The sequence below is a fragment of the Plasmodium gonderi genome (assembly GCF_002157705.1).
Source record: "Plasmodium gonderi DNA, contig: Chr14, whole genome shotgun sequence".
Classification (NCBI taxonomy): Eukaryota; Apicomplexa; class Aconoidasida; order Haemosporida; family Plasmodiidae; genus Plasmodium; species Plasmodium gonderi.
Genome location: NW_021628939.1, coordinates 1,164,015 through 1,185,459, shown reverse-complemented (window position 1 = coordinate 1,185,459; position 21,445 = coordinate 1,164,015). Strand labels below are relative to the sequence as shown.

Sequence of the window (21,445 nt, the reverse complement as noted above, 5' to 3'; positions counted from 1 at the left end):
TAAAGAGCCCACCCCCTGGGGGATGCATCCATATTTTTGCAAGCTTCACAATTAATAAGGAAAGGAAAAGAAAAATATTAAAAACTTCTTTCTTTTTTTTTTTTTTACTACTTCGTTGTTTGACAATTTAGTGGCATCATAATATTTTATTGTTTCTTATTTTATTGGATTTATATTATTACCATTAAATTTAAATACAACGATTTATTTTTCAGCTTTTTTTTGATTTATATTCCCCTCACACGTACGCATGTGCTGAGGAAGTCAACTGAACTTTAAGGTAGTTTTAAGAAAAGGTAAAATTTAAAAATTTGAGGGCGCAAAAACAGAGTAAAAATTATAGCCAGTTAAAAGGGAACATTATATGTGATGAGTAAATGAGAAGAGTTTTAATTCCCTGAATACACAATGAGAGATCCGCATGGACTGATTATCTTAATTTTTGAGAGATATATTATGTTAGAACATGCTCTTATTCTTGTTTCATTGAAAGAAAAAAGTTATAGCTTGTTAAATCATACATAGTCCAAATGATTGAGATATATCGTATATAAATCAATATGTATATTTTTTCCTTTTCTGCATTAAGAGTTTCCTAATGCGGATAACAATTACGTGAATGTACATATAGATATATATGTGAAAGCAATACAGAGACCGCTTATTACAATATTAATAAAGCAAAAAATAAAAATGATAAAATAACATAATATACTATGCCAATTTTTTACACTCTTATGTCACCATATAAAATTCTACATATTGAATATATGTAAAACCTAAATATAATTCTGTGAAAGAATAAACTTTTGTATTAACATTTTTTTTTTTTTTTTTTTTACCGCTTCTATAATTCAGCACGCTCTTATTATTTTTTTAATTTTTTTTTTTTTTTTTTCCTTGTGTTGATAATATAATATTGCAAAATGGTGGCACACAACAACGTATTGCCAAATGTTCACCTTCACAAATGGTGGCAAAGATATGTAAGGGTAAATTTCAACAAGAATATAAAAAAAAAAAAAAGAAGATTGTTAAGGGAAAAGAAAAGAAAAGCAAATGGAGGCACACCCATTGAAAAATTACATCCCATGGTTCAATGCCCAACCCAAAGATACAATTACAGATCTAGATTAGGAAGGGGTTTTACACTTGAGGAATTGAAAGTACGTATTACATATTTGGACAAATGATGATGCATTCCATATACTGACGTATGTGTAGTGTGCATTTTATTTTAATTGATTTTATTTTTGTAACAATTTTCTGTTCAACTTATCAGTCATTTTTACCACATAAATATGTATATATGTGTTTTCACCCGTATATACGCTGTCTTAAAAAAATAAATATAAAAAAAAAAACTTCCCTTTATTTTTTTTTTCCTTTTATTACGTTTTATAGGGGGCCAAACTAACCCCTAAATCTGCCCAAAGCATCGGAATATGTGTTGACAAAAGGAGAAAAAATAGATGTGAAGAAACGCTAAAAAGAAATATTGAAAGATTGGAAAAATACAAAAAATGCCTAGTAATGATTCCATTGAAAAAGAATAAAGTTAAAAAGGGTATTGCTGGTATACCAGCTGATGCAAACAAAGAACTGATTAAAGAATTAAGAAAGAAGAAACAGTTACGTAGTATATTCAAGAAGGAAAGAAATACGAAGCCATTCTATGAATCGATTGAGGTATCTAAGATAGACAAGTCCTACTTAGCCTATAAAACATTACGTAAGGCTAAATTAGCTGAAAGAAGAAAGAACAGACAACAACAAAGAAAGGATCTAAAAAGAAAATCGAAGGATAATAATTAATATATTTTTTATACATTGCGTAAAAAAATGTGTATAAATAGTTTCATAATGTAGACATAATTTTTATCTACTTCATTTAGAAATCTTTTTTTTTTTTTTTTATCAAGTAAAAATGGGGAAAAAGATGAGGGGATATGTAAATACACATATATGTATATTTATATGTTTATTTTTTGCCCGTTTTACTAGAACGTACAATACATGATAATTATTTTTTTAATACTTTTTTATTTTATAATTTTTTTCCTATATTGAAGCAAACAACTAATAGTTTAACGAAAACAAAAAAAGCACACATTGTGCATGAACATTTGCATATGTTGAAAGCTCGTTTTTTATTTAAAAAAAAAAAGGTACATTCTTGCATATATATGAATATATATATGTGCACATTTACAAATGACTAATATAACAGAAAAAAGGCACCATCCCTAAATTGCAAACAAATTTGGACTTGGGAAAAAGTTAACATTCTAAATATGAAAAAAAGTATAGCTGGGTGAGGAAGAAATGGAGCTTTCCCCTTAAATCCTCTTCCCATACATTGTATGAATAAAAAAAAAAAAAATAATATAAGAATGTATCAACGTCAGTATATCACTTGCATATAAAAAAGGGAAATATTATTTGGGATAAAATGTGAGACTCACAATTTAGCTTATTTCATACAAGATTAATAATACGTGGGAATGAGGGGGGAAAAAAAAAAGAAAAAAGGGTGAGAATTCGGCTCATCTTCGAAAGTATTCTTAAAAGTTGTTACCCGACATGTTAATGACAATTTTCCAGTTCTCTAAAAGGTATAAAAGCAGAAAGGGCCAAAAAGGACACAATGATATACTGATCATGTAATTCATGGATTAAAGGAAAATACTATATTCTATAGAATATCTTGAAAAAAAAAAAAAAAAAAATCTTACTTCAAAATGGACGGAATATTCTCCTCAATTTTTAATTTAATGAAGAGGTCCTTTAAAAAGCGCTTACATTTAAGCAGGGTTACTGAGATAAAGAAAAAAAAAAAAAAAAAAAAATTATATAGCGATAAAATAAAATAAAATAAAGAAGTAATATTTCCTAATAAATATCAGTTATGCATTTCCACAAATTGAGTCTGCTACTTCTGTCATGATTGTGTGAATATATATATTTCGTCACACAATTGTAGAAATAAAAAGTTCTCTTGGGATAGTGAAGTTTAATCGATCAACTTCTCCCCAGTTCATACCTCCAATGTATAATACTTGAACATCCAGATAATCATCGCAGAGGGTTACAAATTGTGCTAGTAGGGAAACGTCTTCTTTGTATTTCTAAAAGTGGTAAAAGGAAAACACGTTATGTGTGTGTATTCATGCTTTTTAAACATTGCAAATATAGCCTTCTAAGATATATGTATATATATATATTTTAATTTGAACATATGGAAACAGGGATATATACTCACATTACTAGTTCGGATGATAAATAATCGAAGTTTCAAACTTGCGAAAATGACTACACGGGGTACAAAAAGGAACAGGAAAATCAATAGATGTGAATGCTTTTTTTTTTTTTTTTCATGTTAGAATTTTCATAAGTTCATTACTCTTTTGTTCTATAATTTTAACATATGATATATATATATATGTTATTTTTTTTTACTTAAGAAACGAGAAAAAATTAAACTTTTATATATTTTTCCATACAGAATTCCTGCTTTTTTATCGAATTCCTACAAAAAAAATTATTATCAGTAGGGACAAGATCTGCGTGTGTGTATCAAGGTGGTGCATGCACATATATATGCATTTATGTACATATTCATGTGTGTGTTCATTCATGCATGCATGTCAATATTTGTGTGCACATATTGCTAGAATGGTTATATCGATTTGTGTAATAAAAAAGATAAAAATATAATGGTACTTCTTTAATAATTATGGATAGCGGCGTATTTGAACTTTCCAAAATTTTGTAAATTTCCTCCTCCTGCTTTTTTCCTAACACACCATTTTTACCCCCATAATAAAATCTACACAAAATCCATATGTTGTCTTTCCTTGCCATAGTTTACTATGCAATATTAGTCCTTCTGACGTTTCAATAACATTTATCTATCCGCTTCGTCAGCTGTGAGGAACTTGTGTGAAGGTTGCGGGTGTACAGATTAAACCGTGCGTGTACATGTATATCTACATATATACCCGTTTGTAACTATATCTACATATATATAAGTACCCATGCGTAAGGGGCAGTTTTGTATTCTCAATTGAATGCTCATAAAAATTCACTTGAAATGTACGCGCAATGCTCCTAGACGCTTGGAATGTTGGTATCCATAGAACAAAAAATACTCATGTATGCATGTCCATGGGTTTGCATACAAAAAGCTTATTCCAAAAAAACCTTGAGAGCAAATAATTATATGAGCAAAAGAACGAAGTAAATTTCACACTAAGTGGCTTTAATTTTGCCTATTTTTTCTTTTGCTTAATTGCTTTCGTATTGAACACGGCTTAATTTTATAATAAAGCACTTACAAAAGCATGCAAAGGGGAGCATAAGAAATGAAAAAAAAAAAAAAAAAAAAAAAATGAAATAATTCCCTGTATATCATTTAAATTTGCTAAAAAAAATTGTTCGATTTAAAAAATGAAGAAACCTCATGTAATAGTCAACTAGGGTAGGATAAATTTTTTTATTTTTTTTTTTTTGTAACCCCTTAAAAAAATAGGCTTATAATTAATATAAATATTGCTACACTCATACATTTTCACCTGGTATAGACTACTTTAAAATATCTCTAAACTAAGTGTAAAATAAATTTATATCATAGTAAAAAAAAAAAAAAAAAATCAAAATTTTGAATAAAAAAAATGCAAGTTTTTCAGTGATAAATTCATAAAATTATGTTTAAATTTTTTTTAAATGTAATTTTAAATTTAATAGCATATTAAAAATTCCATACAAATACACTTCCATTACAATTTTGTGTATTATATGAAAAACATTCGAAGTCTGGGGTTTTATTTGTCCCATATATAAAAAAAAAAAAAAAAAAAAGCGTCTGTTGGACATTTGGACATAAGATTAGAGAGAAAATATTCTGCATATAAGAATATATCTATTTTTTTTTTTTTTTCAAAATGTGAGCTGAAATATATAAATCCTTAAATTTCCAAAAGTGTGAGTACTTGGAACATGTTACATTTTATGCGGGGATAAAACGGTACATATGTGGAACATGATTTGCATACATTACATATTTTTCTTTTTCTTATGCCCAATTTTACTCTCTACAAAAGTGTGCCTTTTTTTTTTTTTTTTTTTTTTTTTTTTTGTGCGACATTTTGATTATATATGTTGGGGGGGAGGGGAAACCTCTTGCATTAAAAAAGTGAGATTTAAATTGGTAAGGTAAGTACTTATGAGTACGACTACATATGTAGGTTTACGAGTATTCTTTTGGGGGGTTCTGTAAGTGCTTATTTTTTCAGTTTCCACACATTACTAAGCCATTTTGTTGTAATAGTTCATTGGCATGTATTTTCATTCAGCAAGCCCTTTTTGGATAAATTTATTTTTTCATAGAACGCGCAACTCCCCTAATGGATTGTTTTTTTTGTTTATTGTCAATTTTCTAGTTTCTCGTAGAAAAAAAAAAAAAAAAAAACCAAAAGAGTGATGAGCCAATGTGTCAAATACCCTTTTAAATGTGGGGTAAAATATTTTTTCATTCATGTTGAACCCTTTTCAGAAAAAAAAAAAAAAAAAAAAAAAAAAAAAAAAAAAAAATACATTCAGAATGATCACTTTGCTATTTTTTCATAATCTCCGCAAGTGCTTTAAGTATCACGTTTTTATAATTTTTTTTAATTAAAAGTGCTGCACCATCAATTATATCGTCACATCTACATATATGTAATAACAGAGGGGGTATATGAGCACCACAATAAAAAAATGCCCAAGGGGTGGTGGATTTATACAATAATGGTTGGATTTGTTGACCCAAATGAGAAAGCAACGCTTTAAGAGGTTGAGGCAGGGGGGGGGGGAAAGGTGCTAATACAGGTAGTCCCCGTTAAAACTTTTATTTTCTTCTATTGTATGTACATAAAAAAAAAGAGTATGCCAATTTACGCACCATCAATTAATATATAGGTGTACTGTACGCATATTATATACATCTTTACAATGCCTAAAGTATGAATGTCAAGCGCTAATAATTAAATACGTATCTCCAATTAGGTTCCTTTACCATCTTATCCAAGCTGACTGGGTTGAGCCCTCCTAAAATGCACTTTTATACCGTTTAAATAGAGAACACATTTTATTTTGCTATAACATTTATTTTATATATATTATGTATATTATATGTATTGTATACATGAGCCTCGTATGTGCATGCTGTTCCATTATAAAGGTATGCAAAATATATATTTAATAAATAGGTGATCACTGATGGTTCCACATTTTGCCACCACAACCGGTTTGCCTCCAAAAAAAAAAAATATATATAAATATATTACATGTGCAGTTTCTTGTAAGGGGATCCAAGCTTAAAAAAAAATAAAAAAAAATAAAACAATAACTGCAGAGCTTTACGAAAAAAAAAAAAAAATAATAAAATAAATAAAGAGGGAAAAAAAAAATAAAAAAAAAAAAAAAAAAAAAAAAAATAAAAAAAAAAAAAAAAAAAAAAAAAAAAAAAAAAAAAAAAAAAAAAAAAAAAAAAAAAAAAAAAAAAAAAAAAAAAAGCTTTAAAAAAAAAAAAAAAAAAAAAAAAAAAAAAAAAAAAGGGAAAAAAAAAAAAAAAAAAAAAAAAAAAAAAAAAACATTAAAGGCCAAAGTATAAATAAATAAAAATATACCAGAAAAAAAAAGAAAAAAAGAAAAAAAGAAAAAAAGCATGAGGAAGTTTAAAACAAAATAAGAGAACCATGGTATTTGAAGAAATGTAAAAAAAAAAAAAAAAAAAAACATAACTTTGAAGTCAGAAGGTAAGAATTTATTTTAACACAAACCTGAAATAAAACATAATTTGTAATATATAATATGTATATTCATCCGTGCTTGTGATTATACTTTTTTTTTTTTTTTTTTTTTAACGTTAATGTGTTTTGTATATTTCAGCTACGAAAAAGCCTCATGAGATGTAAGTGTTCATGTATCTACGTAAAAAACATACGTGAACTGCATATTTCAAATTGCTATAATATTTACACATATACATATTTTATGTTAATCATGACTCACATGCTTATATAAATATATACACAACTTATGGGATATAATACCTATACTGTGTATCATGAAGTGACTTGTCATGGTACATGACAGATTTGTATATACTTTTCCTTTTTCTTTTACAACTGAAATTACATTGAACAGGGACAATGTTGTATATTGGTGAATATATATATATGTTTAAATAATTAAAGATGATCATTTTAAGAACACATATTCTACCATGTCACTCTCATTATACAGTGTCTCTTGTGCTATTTGGATTTTGTTTTGCATTTATTGTAATATAGATAATATCACACGTCAAATATATCGAATTTTTTCTTCATTTTCCCATTCATCTTAGTGAGATATTTCACCTTCCCCCATGTTCAGTGTGCATTAAAGTTCCTTAACCACATCACGCTGTACAACTTTTTTTACGTTGTTTTGTTACCAGCTGTACCAGATGAGCTTGTTTGTATGTACATGTACTGATTAAATGATTTTGTATGCATGCACATTATTTCATGTATCAGATCCCTTATTTGCATAGATTCGTATAATGTATAGTTTAGAAAGGCTGTTACCTAAGCACGTTAAGAAAAGCTATTTAAGCACCCTAATCCATATAAGAATGTGTGTACGACATATTACACATATTAATTTTTGTCATGTTTATTCCTTATTGTTACACACATTAGCTGAAGTTACCTATAGGAACAAATGTCTCCATCCACATTCTTGAATTATCTTCATGAATGTATATACCTACACACATTTGTTCCTATTTATGCATTTGCATTTATACAACGCAAGAAAAAAAAAAAAAAAAAACAGCAGCAGCACATGAATTTTCGTATTGTAATGTTTAAATGAATTTTTTTTCCCCACTTACACATTTAAATGGCTAATAGTATTCACAAAAATGTGAATATGCATGAGTGTAAATATATATTCACAACACCAAATAGCAAAATAGTTCAATCGACACACGATACACTCCCCACCACATTTATACCCCTTCAGCAGGAACATGAATATTGTGACAGAAAACATTAAGAGTTAATATAAAAATAATTAATTAAAAAAAAATAAATAAAAATGTAAGATGCATGGCAAGTGAGAATATGCAATGTGTTGGAGCGAATATATCTGTTTTAGAGTTTCCGTATGTTCATTATCAAATTTCGAACCCATTTGTTTATGCATAAATGTAGTCCTATCGAATGAAAACTTATATCAACGTTTCGCCCGTTTTTTTTCCTTCCTTTTTTTTTTTTTTAGAATAATTCAGTTGCTTTACTTGAAATAAGATATAAAATAGTTGTGCTCATATTAGCTGATAAAAAAAAAAAAAAAAAAAAAAAAAAAAATATACATTATATATATATTTTTAACATATAAGAAAAGTTACACACGGTATATATATCTAGGTAGTTAGGTAGAGAGACATACAGAAAAAAGAGATATTTTATATCCGTTCATAACTTGTGACACATAAAAAAATTGCAACTATCATATATATATATATTAAAAATAAATAAATAATTGAGAAAAATGAAGAAAGATAGAGAGCCAATAGACGAAGATGAAATGAGAATCACTTCCACTGGAAGAATGACAAATTATGTAAATTATGGTGCGAAAATTTTAGGAGAAGAAGATAAGAAGAGTTTGAAAATAAAAGCCACAGGAAATGCCATCGGAAAAGCAGTGACATTAGCAGAAATAATTAAAAGACGATTTAAAGGATTACATCAGATAACTAGATGTGGTAGCACGGTTATAACAGACCAGTACGTTAGTGGGCAAGATAATAATGAACATGTGGTTCAGGAGAAAACTGTATCCTTTATTGACATATTATTATCAAGAGATCAGTTAGATGTGAAAGATGCAGGATATCAACCACCATTAGATGAAAAATATGTAAAAGAAATGTCACCAGAAGAAATTGCAAATACTAGGCCTTTTAGGGGAAGAGGTTTCAGACCAAGATTCTTTCGTGGATTTAGAGGTGGAAGAGGTGGGTTCATGAGGCGAGGTGGTTATAGACCATTTGGTGATAGAATGTATGATGGAAGAAATAGCTTTAGAGGTGGTAGAGGATATGGTGGTAGTTTTGGTAGAGGAGGATTTAGATCAGGTGGAGGAATGGGTGTATCTGGAAGAGGTGGATACAGAGGAGGATTTCGAGGAGGCAAAGATGGTGGATATCGAGGAAGCAGAGGTGGTTTTCGAGGTGGCAGAGGTGGTTTTAGAGGAGGAAGAGCCTTATCTTAACTGAAGAAATTTTAAATGAATTTATTTAATTCTCCACTTGTAGGAGCAGGGCTGTATGAGCATATATACATACATATATATATAGATAGATATATAGACATTTTGATATGTTAATGTTCGTATGTGCGAATACGCAAATGTGTAATGAATGCATTATATAGTATGTTAGCCAACTGCAGACCCTGTGTGTACGAAGCACATGCACAGGATGTGCATAGCCCAAACGCATTACACAAATAATTCCCATGATAATGGAATAATGCAAGGCATATTTTTGTTATGCATATGTATATATATATTTAACCATGCCCTCTCCTTATAGTAAAATTAGACGTAATCATTCACCTTTGTATGAGTTATAAGCAATTAACAAAAAAAATATATATATATATATAGAGAGAGAGAAACTAGCAAAATCAGAATTTTTCACGCACCTAATATACAAGTATACATATACGAGCGAATACTTTTATATATATACGTTTATAATATGTTCTCCATTTAAAGAAATAGAAAAAAAAAAAAAAAAAAAAAAATTAGAAAGAAAATTTTTTTTTTTAACTTCCTCAATATATATTATTATATATATGTATATATTTATAAATTAACAAACACAATAAAAGCAATTAAGCAGTAGAAATACATACATATTATTATACACGTAACATGAATGTGAAGACACAGATGAAACAAATACTTGAGTTTTTATTATTTTATAAACTTTAAAAAAAAAAAAAAAGAAGAAGCTATATATTTAATTAAATAAAAATAAAATGAAAGAAATACACGTGTAAAAGTATATATATTATACATTTTTATAAAATTTAGAGACCCATTTATATATTACACGAGAATTTAAAAAGAAGAAAAAAAAAAAAAAATATTTAAATGTTTTTTGCGCATTTTGTATAACTAAATGGAAAGAAAATTTATACATAACTGATTATACATACATTTTTTATTCCTTTTTCACACCCTTCTTTAATATATTTTTATCTATGCTCATACATTTAGAGATATTGAACTCAGCGCATATTTCATGTTTAGTGATATATATGTAGTAGCGCAGAAATATATTACAAGAAAATCAAAGGGGTATACAATGTACGTGTTATGTATATTTAATGTCACAATATTCCATGACAAATAAAAAAAAAAAGAAAGAAAAAAAATATATAAGCATAAATAAATCATATAGATATATTTTTACTTTTCTACACATATGTTAGAACATTTACATATAAAACAAATGATACCTTCACTACCGCTGCAATAAACTTTTTTAACATATGAGAGAGAAAAAAAAAAAAAAAACGCTTTGAGATTAACATGAGATGCATCTACGAAATAAGTTTTAAAATAATTTTTTTTTTTAATACATGTGTATATATAAATGCATACCAAGGCCCCCACACCTTTGTAAACATACCTTAATTTAATGAGAAATAATTTACAAAGTTTTACAAGGCATGAAAGAAGTATGTTCTATATATTACACAATGAAAATTATTTTTAAGTTCACTGTGCCACATTTAAATTTATTTATTTTATAGACACACACGAATACACTCACATATATACATTTTATCTATTTACATATATTATATATGCTCAATTTTATTTTTTTTATTTTTACGAACATTTAAAACAAAGAAAAACTACATTTTATATCATATATAAAAAATGAATTCATTTTTTATTCCTTTATTTAAAGAAAAAACGGAAACAAATAAAAATATGAAAATGATCAATGATCACGATTGTCCAAAAAGGCCTAAAGCTAAAGCCACAGTTCGCATAATTTTTCCTTTTTTACTTTTTTACACAAATTGGTTGTGTCTACATAGTAATCTCGAAAAATGTGCAGAGATAAAATATAAGGCTTATTTTTTTATGAAAAATCCTAAGTGAACATCAGATGGTTTTCTCTCTTTTTTTTTTTTTTTTGCATAATTGTTATTAAAATATGTTGTTTTTCCCCCATTTCCCCATCCAGCGAAAGGAATGAAAACGAGTACCAAATAGTTGCGTTACAAAATGTTCGTGTTTTCATTAGGGACGTACTAAACATTTATGCTATGTTTTTCTTTGTTGGTAAAGAAGTGATAGCATATATAATTTAATAAACAAAAAGTTTTAACTAAAAAAATAGTAAAATGACTTTCATCACCTTCCTGTTAATGAAGGAGGGAAAACAAAAAAAAAAAAAAAAAAAAAAAGAGAAAAATGCTTCCCTTTACTTAAAACATTCATATTGTAAAAAAATGAAAGTATTACGTAGCTGTAGGGGAATCATTCATGTATCCATTTCAGATAAAACATATTTCATAATTATGTAATATATTTTTGGCAAATGTGTTAAAAATCATAAACTTAGCATTTACACAAATGGGACACTTGTGCGTATCCATGAAACCATTGATGGGGCTAAGGCATTTCCTTATCTTTTCAAAATAGAGGTAAAAATAATACATTTAAAAACAAACACACATTAAAAACTTAAAAATTAAATTTTTGTAACATAAAAAAAAAAAAATAAAATAAATAAAATAAAATGTCTTTGGAATGTTTGTGTCGGGTGTAGGTCCGAAAGATTGGAAAAAAATTTATTAACAAATATGAAATCTGTACCACTCACTTCAAAGAACAAATTCCCCTTGTGGCCATGAAGGAAAAGTGAAGGAATGGGTAATAATATACCTCGATGAACCGTGAAATCACATACATAAAGCTATACGTTAACTACTTGAACTTTTTACTTATTTCTTTATAGTACTTCATCTGTTTTTTATTAACGCTTCGTGGGACCATTTTGACCGCCATCATGATATGGCTTTGGTTAATTGTGAGAATATTTTTATTTTTTTGAATAAACTCATAAATTAAGTTATTTTTATCTTTCTCGTTTATAGTTTCATTTTTTAAATTATTCATTTTGTATACCCCATTATTTTCTAGCACAAAATTGTCATCACTATTTTTGTAATTTGTATTTTTTATTTTTCTTTCTTTTGTTGTGTAAGATAATAAGTAATTTTTCTTCTTTTTCTTCTCTCCCTCAGCGTTATTTAATAATTTTTTATCTCTATCCTCAGGGTTAAAATTTTGCAAAATTATATTTTCCGTTTTGGGAATTTCACCCTCTTTTTTTAAGTCTACCGTTTTGTTTATCTCTTCAGTAGTGACGAGATGGCAGGGAATATTTTTTCTTCTATCCAATGAATCAAGTATTTGTGGTAATGCGTCCGTCATAATCTCATTTGATTCACACCTTATTCCATTGTATGAATGCATATATGTAGAATTCAAAAGAGGTGAGCTCAAATGTGTGTCATTTTTACAAAGACCTTTTTGAGTATAATCCTGAGGTTGCATATGATCTGTAATTTCATTTCTACATTGGTTAGACATTTTTGCATATTCATCTGAAAAGTCTATCATACAATTACTACTATCTGTATTGATAACATTTTTGTCATTTTTTCCTTTTATGGATATAGATTCATTAGTTTTATCATTATGAACCCTATGTTCTTCATTACATGGCTGTGTTGAAACTGTGTCTACTAACATATTTGAATTTAAGAAATAAATTTTATCTCTACACTGTTGCAGGGCTATAAAAGCACTTTCTCTTAGAATTCCATATAAATCTGCACCACTATAACCTTTAGTTATACGCGCAATTTTGGAAAAATCTACATCCATATGTATTGGCATATTTTTGGATAACTTTTTTAAAATATCAATTCTTCCTTGATATTTAGGTAAAGAAATGTATATAAGTTGATCAAATCTCCCACTTCTTAATAAAGCTTTATCAATTATATCAGGTCTATTTGTCGTTGCAATGATATATATACTTTCTCTCTGAGAGAGTCCATCCATTTCTGTCAATAATTGATTTACAATTCGATCTGATGCTAAGGCTGCTTTATTGTTTGCTCTGTTAATACATATACTGTCAATTTCATCAAAAAATATTAGACATGGTTTATATGTAGAAGCATAAGAAAATATTTCTCTAACTTTTTTTTCACTTTCTCCAACATATTTATTTAAAATCTCTGGCCCTTTTATAGCTATAAAATTCGCCTTCATTTCGTTACTTATAGCTTTTGCAAGCATCGTTTTTCCACATCCGGGGGGGCCATAAAGTAATATTCCCATACTTTTATTTATTCCCAAATGTTTATATATGTTTGCATATTTTACAGGTAATATAAATTTCGTCTCTAATATTTTTTTAATCTTTTTCAAAGAACCAATATTATCTAAATTGATATTTGGCACTTCACATATATTCTGTGTAATCATTTTTTTTTTTATATTTTTTATACTTTCATAAATAACCACATTATCAATTTTTTGATAAGTCATTTTTGGTTTCTTCATATTGTACAATGTACCATCTACGGTACATTCTTTCCTCTTTAGATTTATTTCGTTTTTTTTCTCCTTATCATCTTTGTTGCTTTCATAAAATAATGTACAGGGATCATTTTTCTTAATTTCGTAGTCGTTTTTACTCTTATTTTGACACATTTCTTTTCCATTTGCGTGGAAAATATTTTTTTCATTCGAATGTGTTGAAGAAATGGGGTCATCAATCACGTCATTAATAGTCTCCTTCGAGTTGGATAATAATAGCAGCTCATATTTCTCTCTCTCATTAGATTTTCCGTCTTCGTTTTCTTCTACTATTTCTTGGCTTAAACAAGTGTTATATGTTTTTTGCACATTGTTATATATACACAGATTCATAGATTCATTAATAATATCATACAATTGTCCACGGTGAAAACCGTAGGTTAAAGCTGCAGCATATTTCACATCAAAGATAAGAGAATATTTTTGCGATATGAATTGAAGTATTTCCATTCGATCATCGTATGTAGGCATTGGTATGGATATAAAATTTTTAATTTTTGTATACAGTGTACTATCATAAGGTTTATTGATGCTTAATAAAAGTATAATAATATTTGAATTATCAAAGAGACTTAAGAGATAGGTGAAAAGATACAAATCTATGGAATCATCTTTAGATGAAAGGATAACATCTATGTCATCAATACATAGAATCGCTTTATCATATTCATTTTTTATTTGTTCAAAAATGATCTTAATTTTATTATTTTTGCTATCATGGGATATATATTTTAAGTATTCTGGTAGTTTCATATAAAAAAATGGACAATTACATTCTCCCGCTATGGCATGAGATAAAGTAGTTTTTCCAGATCCACTTATTCCATTAATATTAACAATAGTACTGAAATTGCCTTCTCTATATTTGTAAGGATAAATTATGCTATAAAAAATATCCTTTTTTATATGTTCTATTCCTTTATAATTATCTAAATTTATATCTACTTCGATGGATTTTTTAATATCCTTCAGATGATCACATGCGGTGTAATTCCCTTCTTTCAAATTGTCCCTTTCAGATTTTTCCTTCTCTTTAAATGGCCTTAATTGGGCATTTCTTTCCTCTCTTATATTTTTCTTGCTTTTACGTATTTTTATCCTATCCATCACTTTTTTACTTTCATCTTTCTTCCCTTGTACAAGGAGACTTTTTTTTTCACTTAACGCTTTGCCTTTTGTTTTCACTTTTCCCTTTTTATCTGCCTCTCCTTCTATGCATTTCGACATTGCATCTCTGTCATTTTTCTCTTCATCCTGTTTCTTGAACTCTTTTTCACGCTCTTTCTCATGTTGTTTCTCCTCTTCTTCCTTTTCTCCATTTAAATAATCCACCGTTTCTCTATCCTTGTGATTTATCTGATGCTCACGGTTTCTCATGTATCCGATTTCAGAAATCTCCTTCTTGGATGTTTTTTCATTTTCAAATGTTTTTTTTAAAACATCGATAATGATGGCATTTAATTTATTTCTGGGTATCCGTCTATATTCCATAAATTTTTTCCGTAAGGCATTTTCTATCATAGTACAGTTATTAACTACGTTTTTTAAATTCGTTCTATTATCTTCATTTTCCAGGATTAAATTATTCCCTTCTATTATTTTGTATATTCTCGTTCTTATTGTAGTCGATATCATTTTGCTATGAAACAAACAGATATATAACTTTAGGAAAATAAGCATGAAAAATATCAAGCGGGGGGAGGAAAAAAAAAAAAAAAAAAGAGCGTGGCATAAAAATGAGTCACAATTAAATGGTGTCAAGTCGCTTGGGTATCAAATCAAACAAATTTAAAAAAGCATAATTTATGGAAAATGATTTCCTTTTTTCAAAATGGCAGATCACAATGGTGATACCATAATACCCAGTTTTCTTCTTTCCCATTGGTTATTCATCATTTTTCGGGTATATGCAATATTTTTATTTTATTTTTTCCCCTGACGTGACCACTATTTTTGCTTTTATATTTTTTTTATCGTATTATAATGAGAAAATTTTAATAAAAAAAATAAAATCTTTTAAAAATCATAAAGGGCGAGTACATAGTACAACAGATAATACCTTTAAAATTGCTTAAAAAAATAAAAAAATCAAATTCGTAAGTTATATGATACTGGAATATTCTACCAAAAAGATAAATGTGCGAGTCAATTTTATCGGAAAGAAGATTAATCTATATAGGGTACAGCAATTTATAGTATTGGGAGAAAGAGAGGGGGAAAAAGAAAAAAAAAAATTCTTAAAAATTTTTAATTGTAAATAAAATTACGTAGCATTTGTAATGAATAGTCTTTCATTTGATCAATTGAATATTGAGAATATGTCCCGAAAACTCGTATGTAACAAAAAAAAAAAAAAAAAAAAAAAGTGACATCACTTCTTTTCCCCTTGGCGTTAAACTTGAATACAAATTTCATATAATTAATTGCTTATAGTTTTTTAAAGCTTAATTTTATTTTAAAATGAACAGAAGTAGTTCATGCATGGAAATATATATATATATATATACAAAGAAATACATGCGCACAGAACAAATAATGCGAAAAATATATTTTGTTATATAATGGTTTCCAGGAAGGCAATACCTCTCCTAGTATCCTTTAAGAAAGGCCAAAAGATAGACAACTTTTTTTTTTTTTTTTTTTCTGTATGTCTCGAAAAATAATGAGGTCAGAATATGACCTGCATTCGTAGGGTTTTGCATATACTTTGCAAAATACACAGATTTTTAAGTCATTGTATAATTATCCTCAGGATAATATGCATATGTGTATGTATATATGCTTCTATTTTTTGAACTCCATTATCCAGGTTTCCCAACGTATCATAATTTTTTTTTGTTCTTAAAGGATTTTCCAGTTCGATGGATTTTCTAATATAAAGTATTTCAAATTTGAGGAATTTCTAATATAAAGTATTTCAAATTTGAGGAATTTCTAATATAAAGTATTTCAAATTTGAGGAATTTCAAATTTAAAGAATTTAAAATTTAAAGAATTTCTAATTATTTGGTAAAGAAGTTATTAAAAATGGGGAGGAGGGATATATCAGTGTGTAATCGTCCACACATGCCACGAAGGGATGTACAGAACGAAAATTGACGTATAGAATAAACTTGAAAAAATGAAGATTCCCTGTACCGACACCTAATCAGGTTAAGGGATCCATTGATAAAATATCAAATGAGATTTTTAAAATTTTTCATATTAAAAGGATCAGACATGACTTGCATATTTTTTTCATATCTACGAAATTCTTCAAGAGTTTTGCTTGCGGTTAAAGATATTTTCAAGTACTTTTCCTTTTTATTATTATCTATTTCACTTAATGATTTATCGTTATATTCTCTTTCGATTTGAGTTAAGTAATCTTCATAACTTAGGGCTGTCGTTCTATCTATTAACTCCTTTAATATGAAAAATGAAATGTCCTTAATTATGAAATAATTAAAATGAGATTTTGCCACGGCCAATGGGTAAATATAATGTTCCATAATGAATTCTTGTAGTTGATAATCATATCGAATCGGGAGTTCAGCTCCTTTATCATATGTGTTGTTCATGTTTTTATTTATATCTGCATTTCCCAATTCTGATTTAGTTTGCCCTATTGCAGAATCTCTATACATATTGTTTTCCTTTTTTATGAATTCTTTTTCGTTTGCTCTATTTTGCCGTTCTAGATTTTCATGTGAATCATCACTAAGATCTTGATCAAAAAAAGAAATTTCGCTATTGGAATCTTGAGATGCACGAATGCTTTTAGTACTATCTACATAGCTTGAATTACCTGCAGATAAATAATCGTCACTTTCTTGAATATTGGAACTATTCCCTGTTTGGTCTGTTTGTTGCTCATGGTACTGGTTTTGTTCATGTGGATTGTCATAAAATAATTCGCCATTATTATTAGAGTTTTTCGATTTTGTGTTATTTCTTTCTATTTTTCTTTTTTGTATAGCTATTTTTCTTTGATTTTCTTTTACTTTTAATAAGAACATATTTATGTCTTTACTCTCGCACTTGTTGTAGCAGATGTTTTTATTAAGTGTGCCTTGATTTTCATCATTTGTTTCAGATTTACCAATAAACTTATAGAACCCATTAGTAATGGCAGATGTAAAATCATTTAAATTTTGAACAATAGCTATTTTTGCATTTTGCATATTTTTATCCCATTCAAACCAATATCTAGCACCATTATTTCTCCAATAATTTATCAAAACAGGTTCTGGAAGATTTCTTACTTTGGGATATATTAATGGTTCTATTCTAAATGCAACAGGATCAAAGCCATGAAAAATGTTGTAAACCTTTATACCTTCCATTAATTTTAAACCATCATTTATATATTCTGGCTTATACAAAGATAATAATGCACTTAAAGGACTTCCAAGCATAAATAAATAATCAATTTTGCTTTTTAAATGATATTTTATATTACTATCACTTATTCGAACCTTTACATTGTGTAATATTTCGTATGCCATAGCACTTCCAAGTGAATACCCTAAAAGGCATATCTTCGAATTTTTGAATCTACCACTGCAGTCCTATGAATTGGGGCGGAAAAAAAAGAAAAATCACATTCAGGGTGTATGATATGAACATGAGGTTTTTCCATGTGTTTGTAAGTGTGCATAAAAAAAATCCACATATGCATATTTATGAGCCCATCATTTTCTACATGCACATATATATATATATATATATATATATATACATATTGTAAATATGCACACTAGGGTGATAACACTTGTTCTGTTTCACACTTGCAACGTCTGCAGGAACATTTCAGTTTATTCATGTTATTCTATTTTTCATTTTTTAATTACACTCTTTAAAGATTCTAATGTCCTATTTATGTCATTATACAAATTTAACATTATATAATCGCCATATCTTGGATGCAAGAAACATATGATGTCTCCTGCTGAGAGGTTCACTATCTTTCGGGTCTCAGCCATGGTGTTAATGTTTATTCTGTTGAAAACGCTGAAGTAGGGGTGCGAAAAGGGGTAAATTGGGAGCAGTGAGAAAATTGGAAAGAGTAGGAAACGTAGAAACAATGTGACAGCCTCGAAATTTTGTGAGGCTGAAAACAATTTCAGACTGTATGGTAAAGTGAACAGATGCAACAGGAGTACGTGCAACGTTGTTTCTTAAATTTCATGGGAGTGCATGACATCAAAACAGTTCATGTGAATATACAAAAAAAGGTGCAGTATTAAATGTACGAAATTTTTGAGGCAAAAAAAAAAAAAAAAAAAAAAAAAAAAAAAAAATGGACACACAATAATATCATCGTTGTGAAACATTATATTAACGAAACGTGCATTCGTTAGCAGGGATCGCATGTTATTTGTGTAAATAATTACTGTATCTGTGCATCTATTATGTACTTTTTCCAGTTAAATATATGGAAATGTATATTAAAGGGGTAATCAAAAAACCACATTTTTTTTACAAGTTTAAAACTATTTTTGAGATCTTCACTTTGATTTATGATTAGTTCTTCATTAGATCCTATCCCATGAATTATTAAAATAATATAATCCACATCATTAATTTTGTCATCTAAATATGGTTCTTCTTCGTAAAAATTAATATCATCCTCATTGTTACTTTTAGGAGGTTTCTTAGTACTAGTGCTCTTTTCACTTTTGGAGAAAAAAAAAAAATTGTTCTTTTTCTTTTTCTTTACATCGTCTTCTTCATCGTCTTCTGTTTTATAAATAGGAGCTGCCATTATGACAGAGTGATATACACCTTTTATAAAATTTATCTTTTTAAATGATATTTTATTCGTTCACAAAATTGTGCCCAGATTAGTATTAATTTTTTTTTTTTTTTTTTTTTACTCAAAAATTAGTAGCACATTCAAAGTTTATATTTTCAAGACTTTCTATTTCACACCGTTGAAGAAATTTTAAAGTCCCTTTACAATATAAACATAGTACGCAGGTAAATGTATACTCATTGAATGCGAAATAATTTAATTTATTTGCACAATCATGAGGATTTAAACGTAAGGAATGATATGTGGAAGGTGAATTTATTTACTTCTTCAAACGGTAAATATGTTCTTTCACACGAATAATCATTTATGAGTACAATTGTTTATATGTGTGTATGTTATTATAAGTAAATTGTTCTTTTTTTTTTTTTTTTTTTTTTTGTGTGTATACACTCTTAAACTCATTTTTACGTATGAAAGCTAATTAAATGCCAAGTGTGGGGAATATGTTTTAGAAAATTACGGACAAGTATAAAACTACTACCTTCAAAGTTTTTGTTTTAAAATTGTTACTCTACTTCAAATTTTTATGCGACGTATTTATTTTTTTGTGAAAGCAAATTTTTTTTTTTTTTTTTTTTTTTTTTGTCATTTTGAGAAAGCGGTTAAAATGGTGTCAACATTTGTTAAAGCAAATTCCACATTTTATCAATGTATATGTACATATATATATGTAAATTTTGAACAAACATTGACAATTCATTCATCAATTTGGATATTTCCTTTTTAACATACAATTACATTTGTGTAAAAATATATAGAGCTTTTTTGTTTGTGTGTATGTGTGGATCTTGAAACGGAAATAAAAGTTTTGAACAAAAAAAAATTTAAGTAAAAAATATGGACCTTTTTTATAGTTACATATGGTTCAGCTTTGCCTTAACATTAATACAATGGTTTTTTCGCTTAACACTACATTGTTTGCTGCAATATATCCTCTTTACAAAATCAAGAATATGTACTTGTAAGCAAATTTCTGCTCAACCTCCATTTTGTTTAAGAAGATTTCAGGACAATTACACAAATTTACTTCTCACATAGAAGAAACAGCAAAATGTGAATATTAACCCAAACTACAAATGCTTCAATAATTAATGCTTGTTGTATGAAAAAGCATTAACCTCATTTCAGTTCCCTTGAAACTATTTGCATCTGCGGTTTAATTTTTGTACACACTTTTTAAAGCAACATGTTGTAAATCCCTTAAAAAAAATAACTGTACTTTTTTATTTATAACGTCTCCTGTTATTCCATTTCGCACATTCAAAAATGACGAAACGAAGAAAAAAAAAAGATATGACTAATTTAGGAAAAATCGGAGAAATTAAAACACAGAAAAAAGAAAGAAAGAAAGAGGGACTTGATAAAATGGAGGATGAGTGAAACAGAGCCAGTGAACTTATTAAAGAGAGAAAAGAAAAAAAGTAGGAAATAGAAAAAACATAAAAGCAATATATATAAGAACAAAAAAATGGTGAACGAAAAATCCCAGTAAAACGCAAAAAACAAACGGCAAAAAAAAAAAAAAAAAAAAAAAGAAAAAGAAAAAAAGAGGTAGAAAAAAATTTTCTAAAATCAGGCAATTTGTAACATATTAACTTGTAAACCATTTTTTCACTCAAAAGAGCAGGGTAAAAATCTTTTTTCTTTTTTTTTTTGTTTCTTTCTTTTTCATTTTAACGTTTCATTATAATGTAGAACAAATAGGCTGTTAAAACATATTCTTTTCTATTTTTTTTTTTTTTTTTTTTTTTTTTTTTTTTTTTTTTTTTTTTTTTTTTTTTTTTTTTTTTATTTTATGGGGAAAAAAAAAAAAAAAAAAAAAAAAAAAAAAAAAAAAAAATATATAAATATGAAAAGCTTGAAACGTCTGAATGACCGAAAGAAATTGTCAGCCTTTCCACCAAAAAA

General features: G+C 27.7%; 5 protein-coding genes across 5 annotated transcripts; 2 read left to right on the top strand and 3 right to left on the bottom strand.

Moving 5' to 3' along the window:
• Positions 1-926: 926 nt before the first annotated feature.
• Positions 927-1,815, top strand: PGO_142550 (60S ribosomal protein L13; the record flags this gene model as incomplete). The annotated part of the gene is made up of 2 exons (XM_028690246.1): positions 927-1,166; positions 1,405-1,815. The coding sequence occupies 2 exons, from the start codon at positions 927-929 to the stop codon at positions 1,813-1,815; spliced, it is 651 nt and encodes a 216-aa protein (XP_028546047.1).
• A 771-nt stretch (positions 1,816-2,586) lies between these two features.
• Positions 2,587-3,864, bottom strand: PGO_142540 (hypothetical protein, conserved; the record flags this gene model as incomplete). Its single annotated transcript, XM_028690245.1, has 6 exons — positions 2,587-2,608; positions 2,736-2,817; positions 3,044-3,128; positions 3,263-3,312; positions 3,460-3,529; positions 3,724-3,864. The coding sequence occupies 6 exons, from the start codon at positions 3,862-3,864 to the stop codon at positions 2,587-2,589; spliced, it is 450 nt and encodes a 149-aa protein (XP_028546046.1).
• A 4,719-nt stretch (positions 3,865-8,583) lies between these two features.
• Positions 8,584-9,309, top strand: PGO_142530 (DNA/RNA-binding protein Alba 1; the record flags this gene model as incomplete). The annotated part of the gene is made up of 1 exon (XM_028690244.1): positions 8,584-9,309. One exon carries the CDS (start codon positions 8,584-8,586, stop codon positions 9,307-9,309), a length of 726 nt encoding a protein of 241 aa, XP_028546045.1.
• Positions 9,310-12,051: 2,742 nt separating this feature from the next.
• On the bottom strand, positions 12,052-15,375 carry PGO_142520 (AAA family ATPase; the record flags this gene model as incomplete). The annotated part of the gene is made up of 1 exon (XM_028690243.1): positions 12,052-15,375. The coding sequence occupies one exon, from the start codon at positions 15,373-15,375 to the stop codon at positions 12,052-12,054; it is 3,324 nt and encodes a 1,107-aa protein (XP_028546044.1).
• Positions 15,376-16,916: 1,541 nt separating this feature from the next.
• Positions 16,917-19,486, bottom strand: PGO_142510 (phospholipase DDHD1; the record flags this gene model as incomplete). Its single annotated transcript, XM_028690242.1, has 3 exons — positions 16,917-18,290; positions 18,573-18,732; positions 19,116-19,486. 3 exons carry the CDS (start codon positions 19,484-19,486, stop codon positions 16,917-16,919), a joined length of 1,905 nt encoding a protein of 634 aa, XP_028546043.1.
• Positions 19,487-21,445: the final 1,959 nt, after the last annotated feature.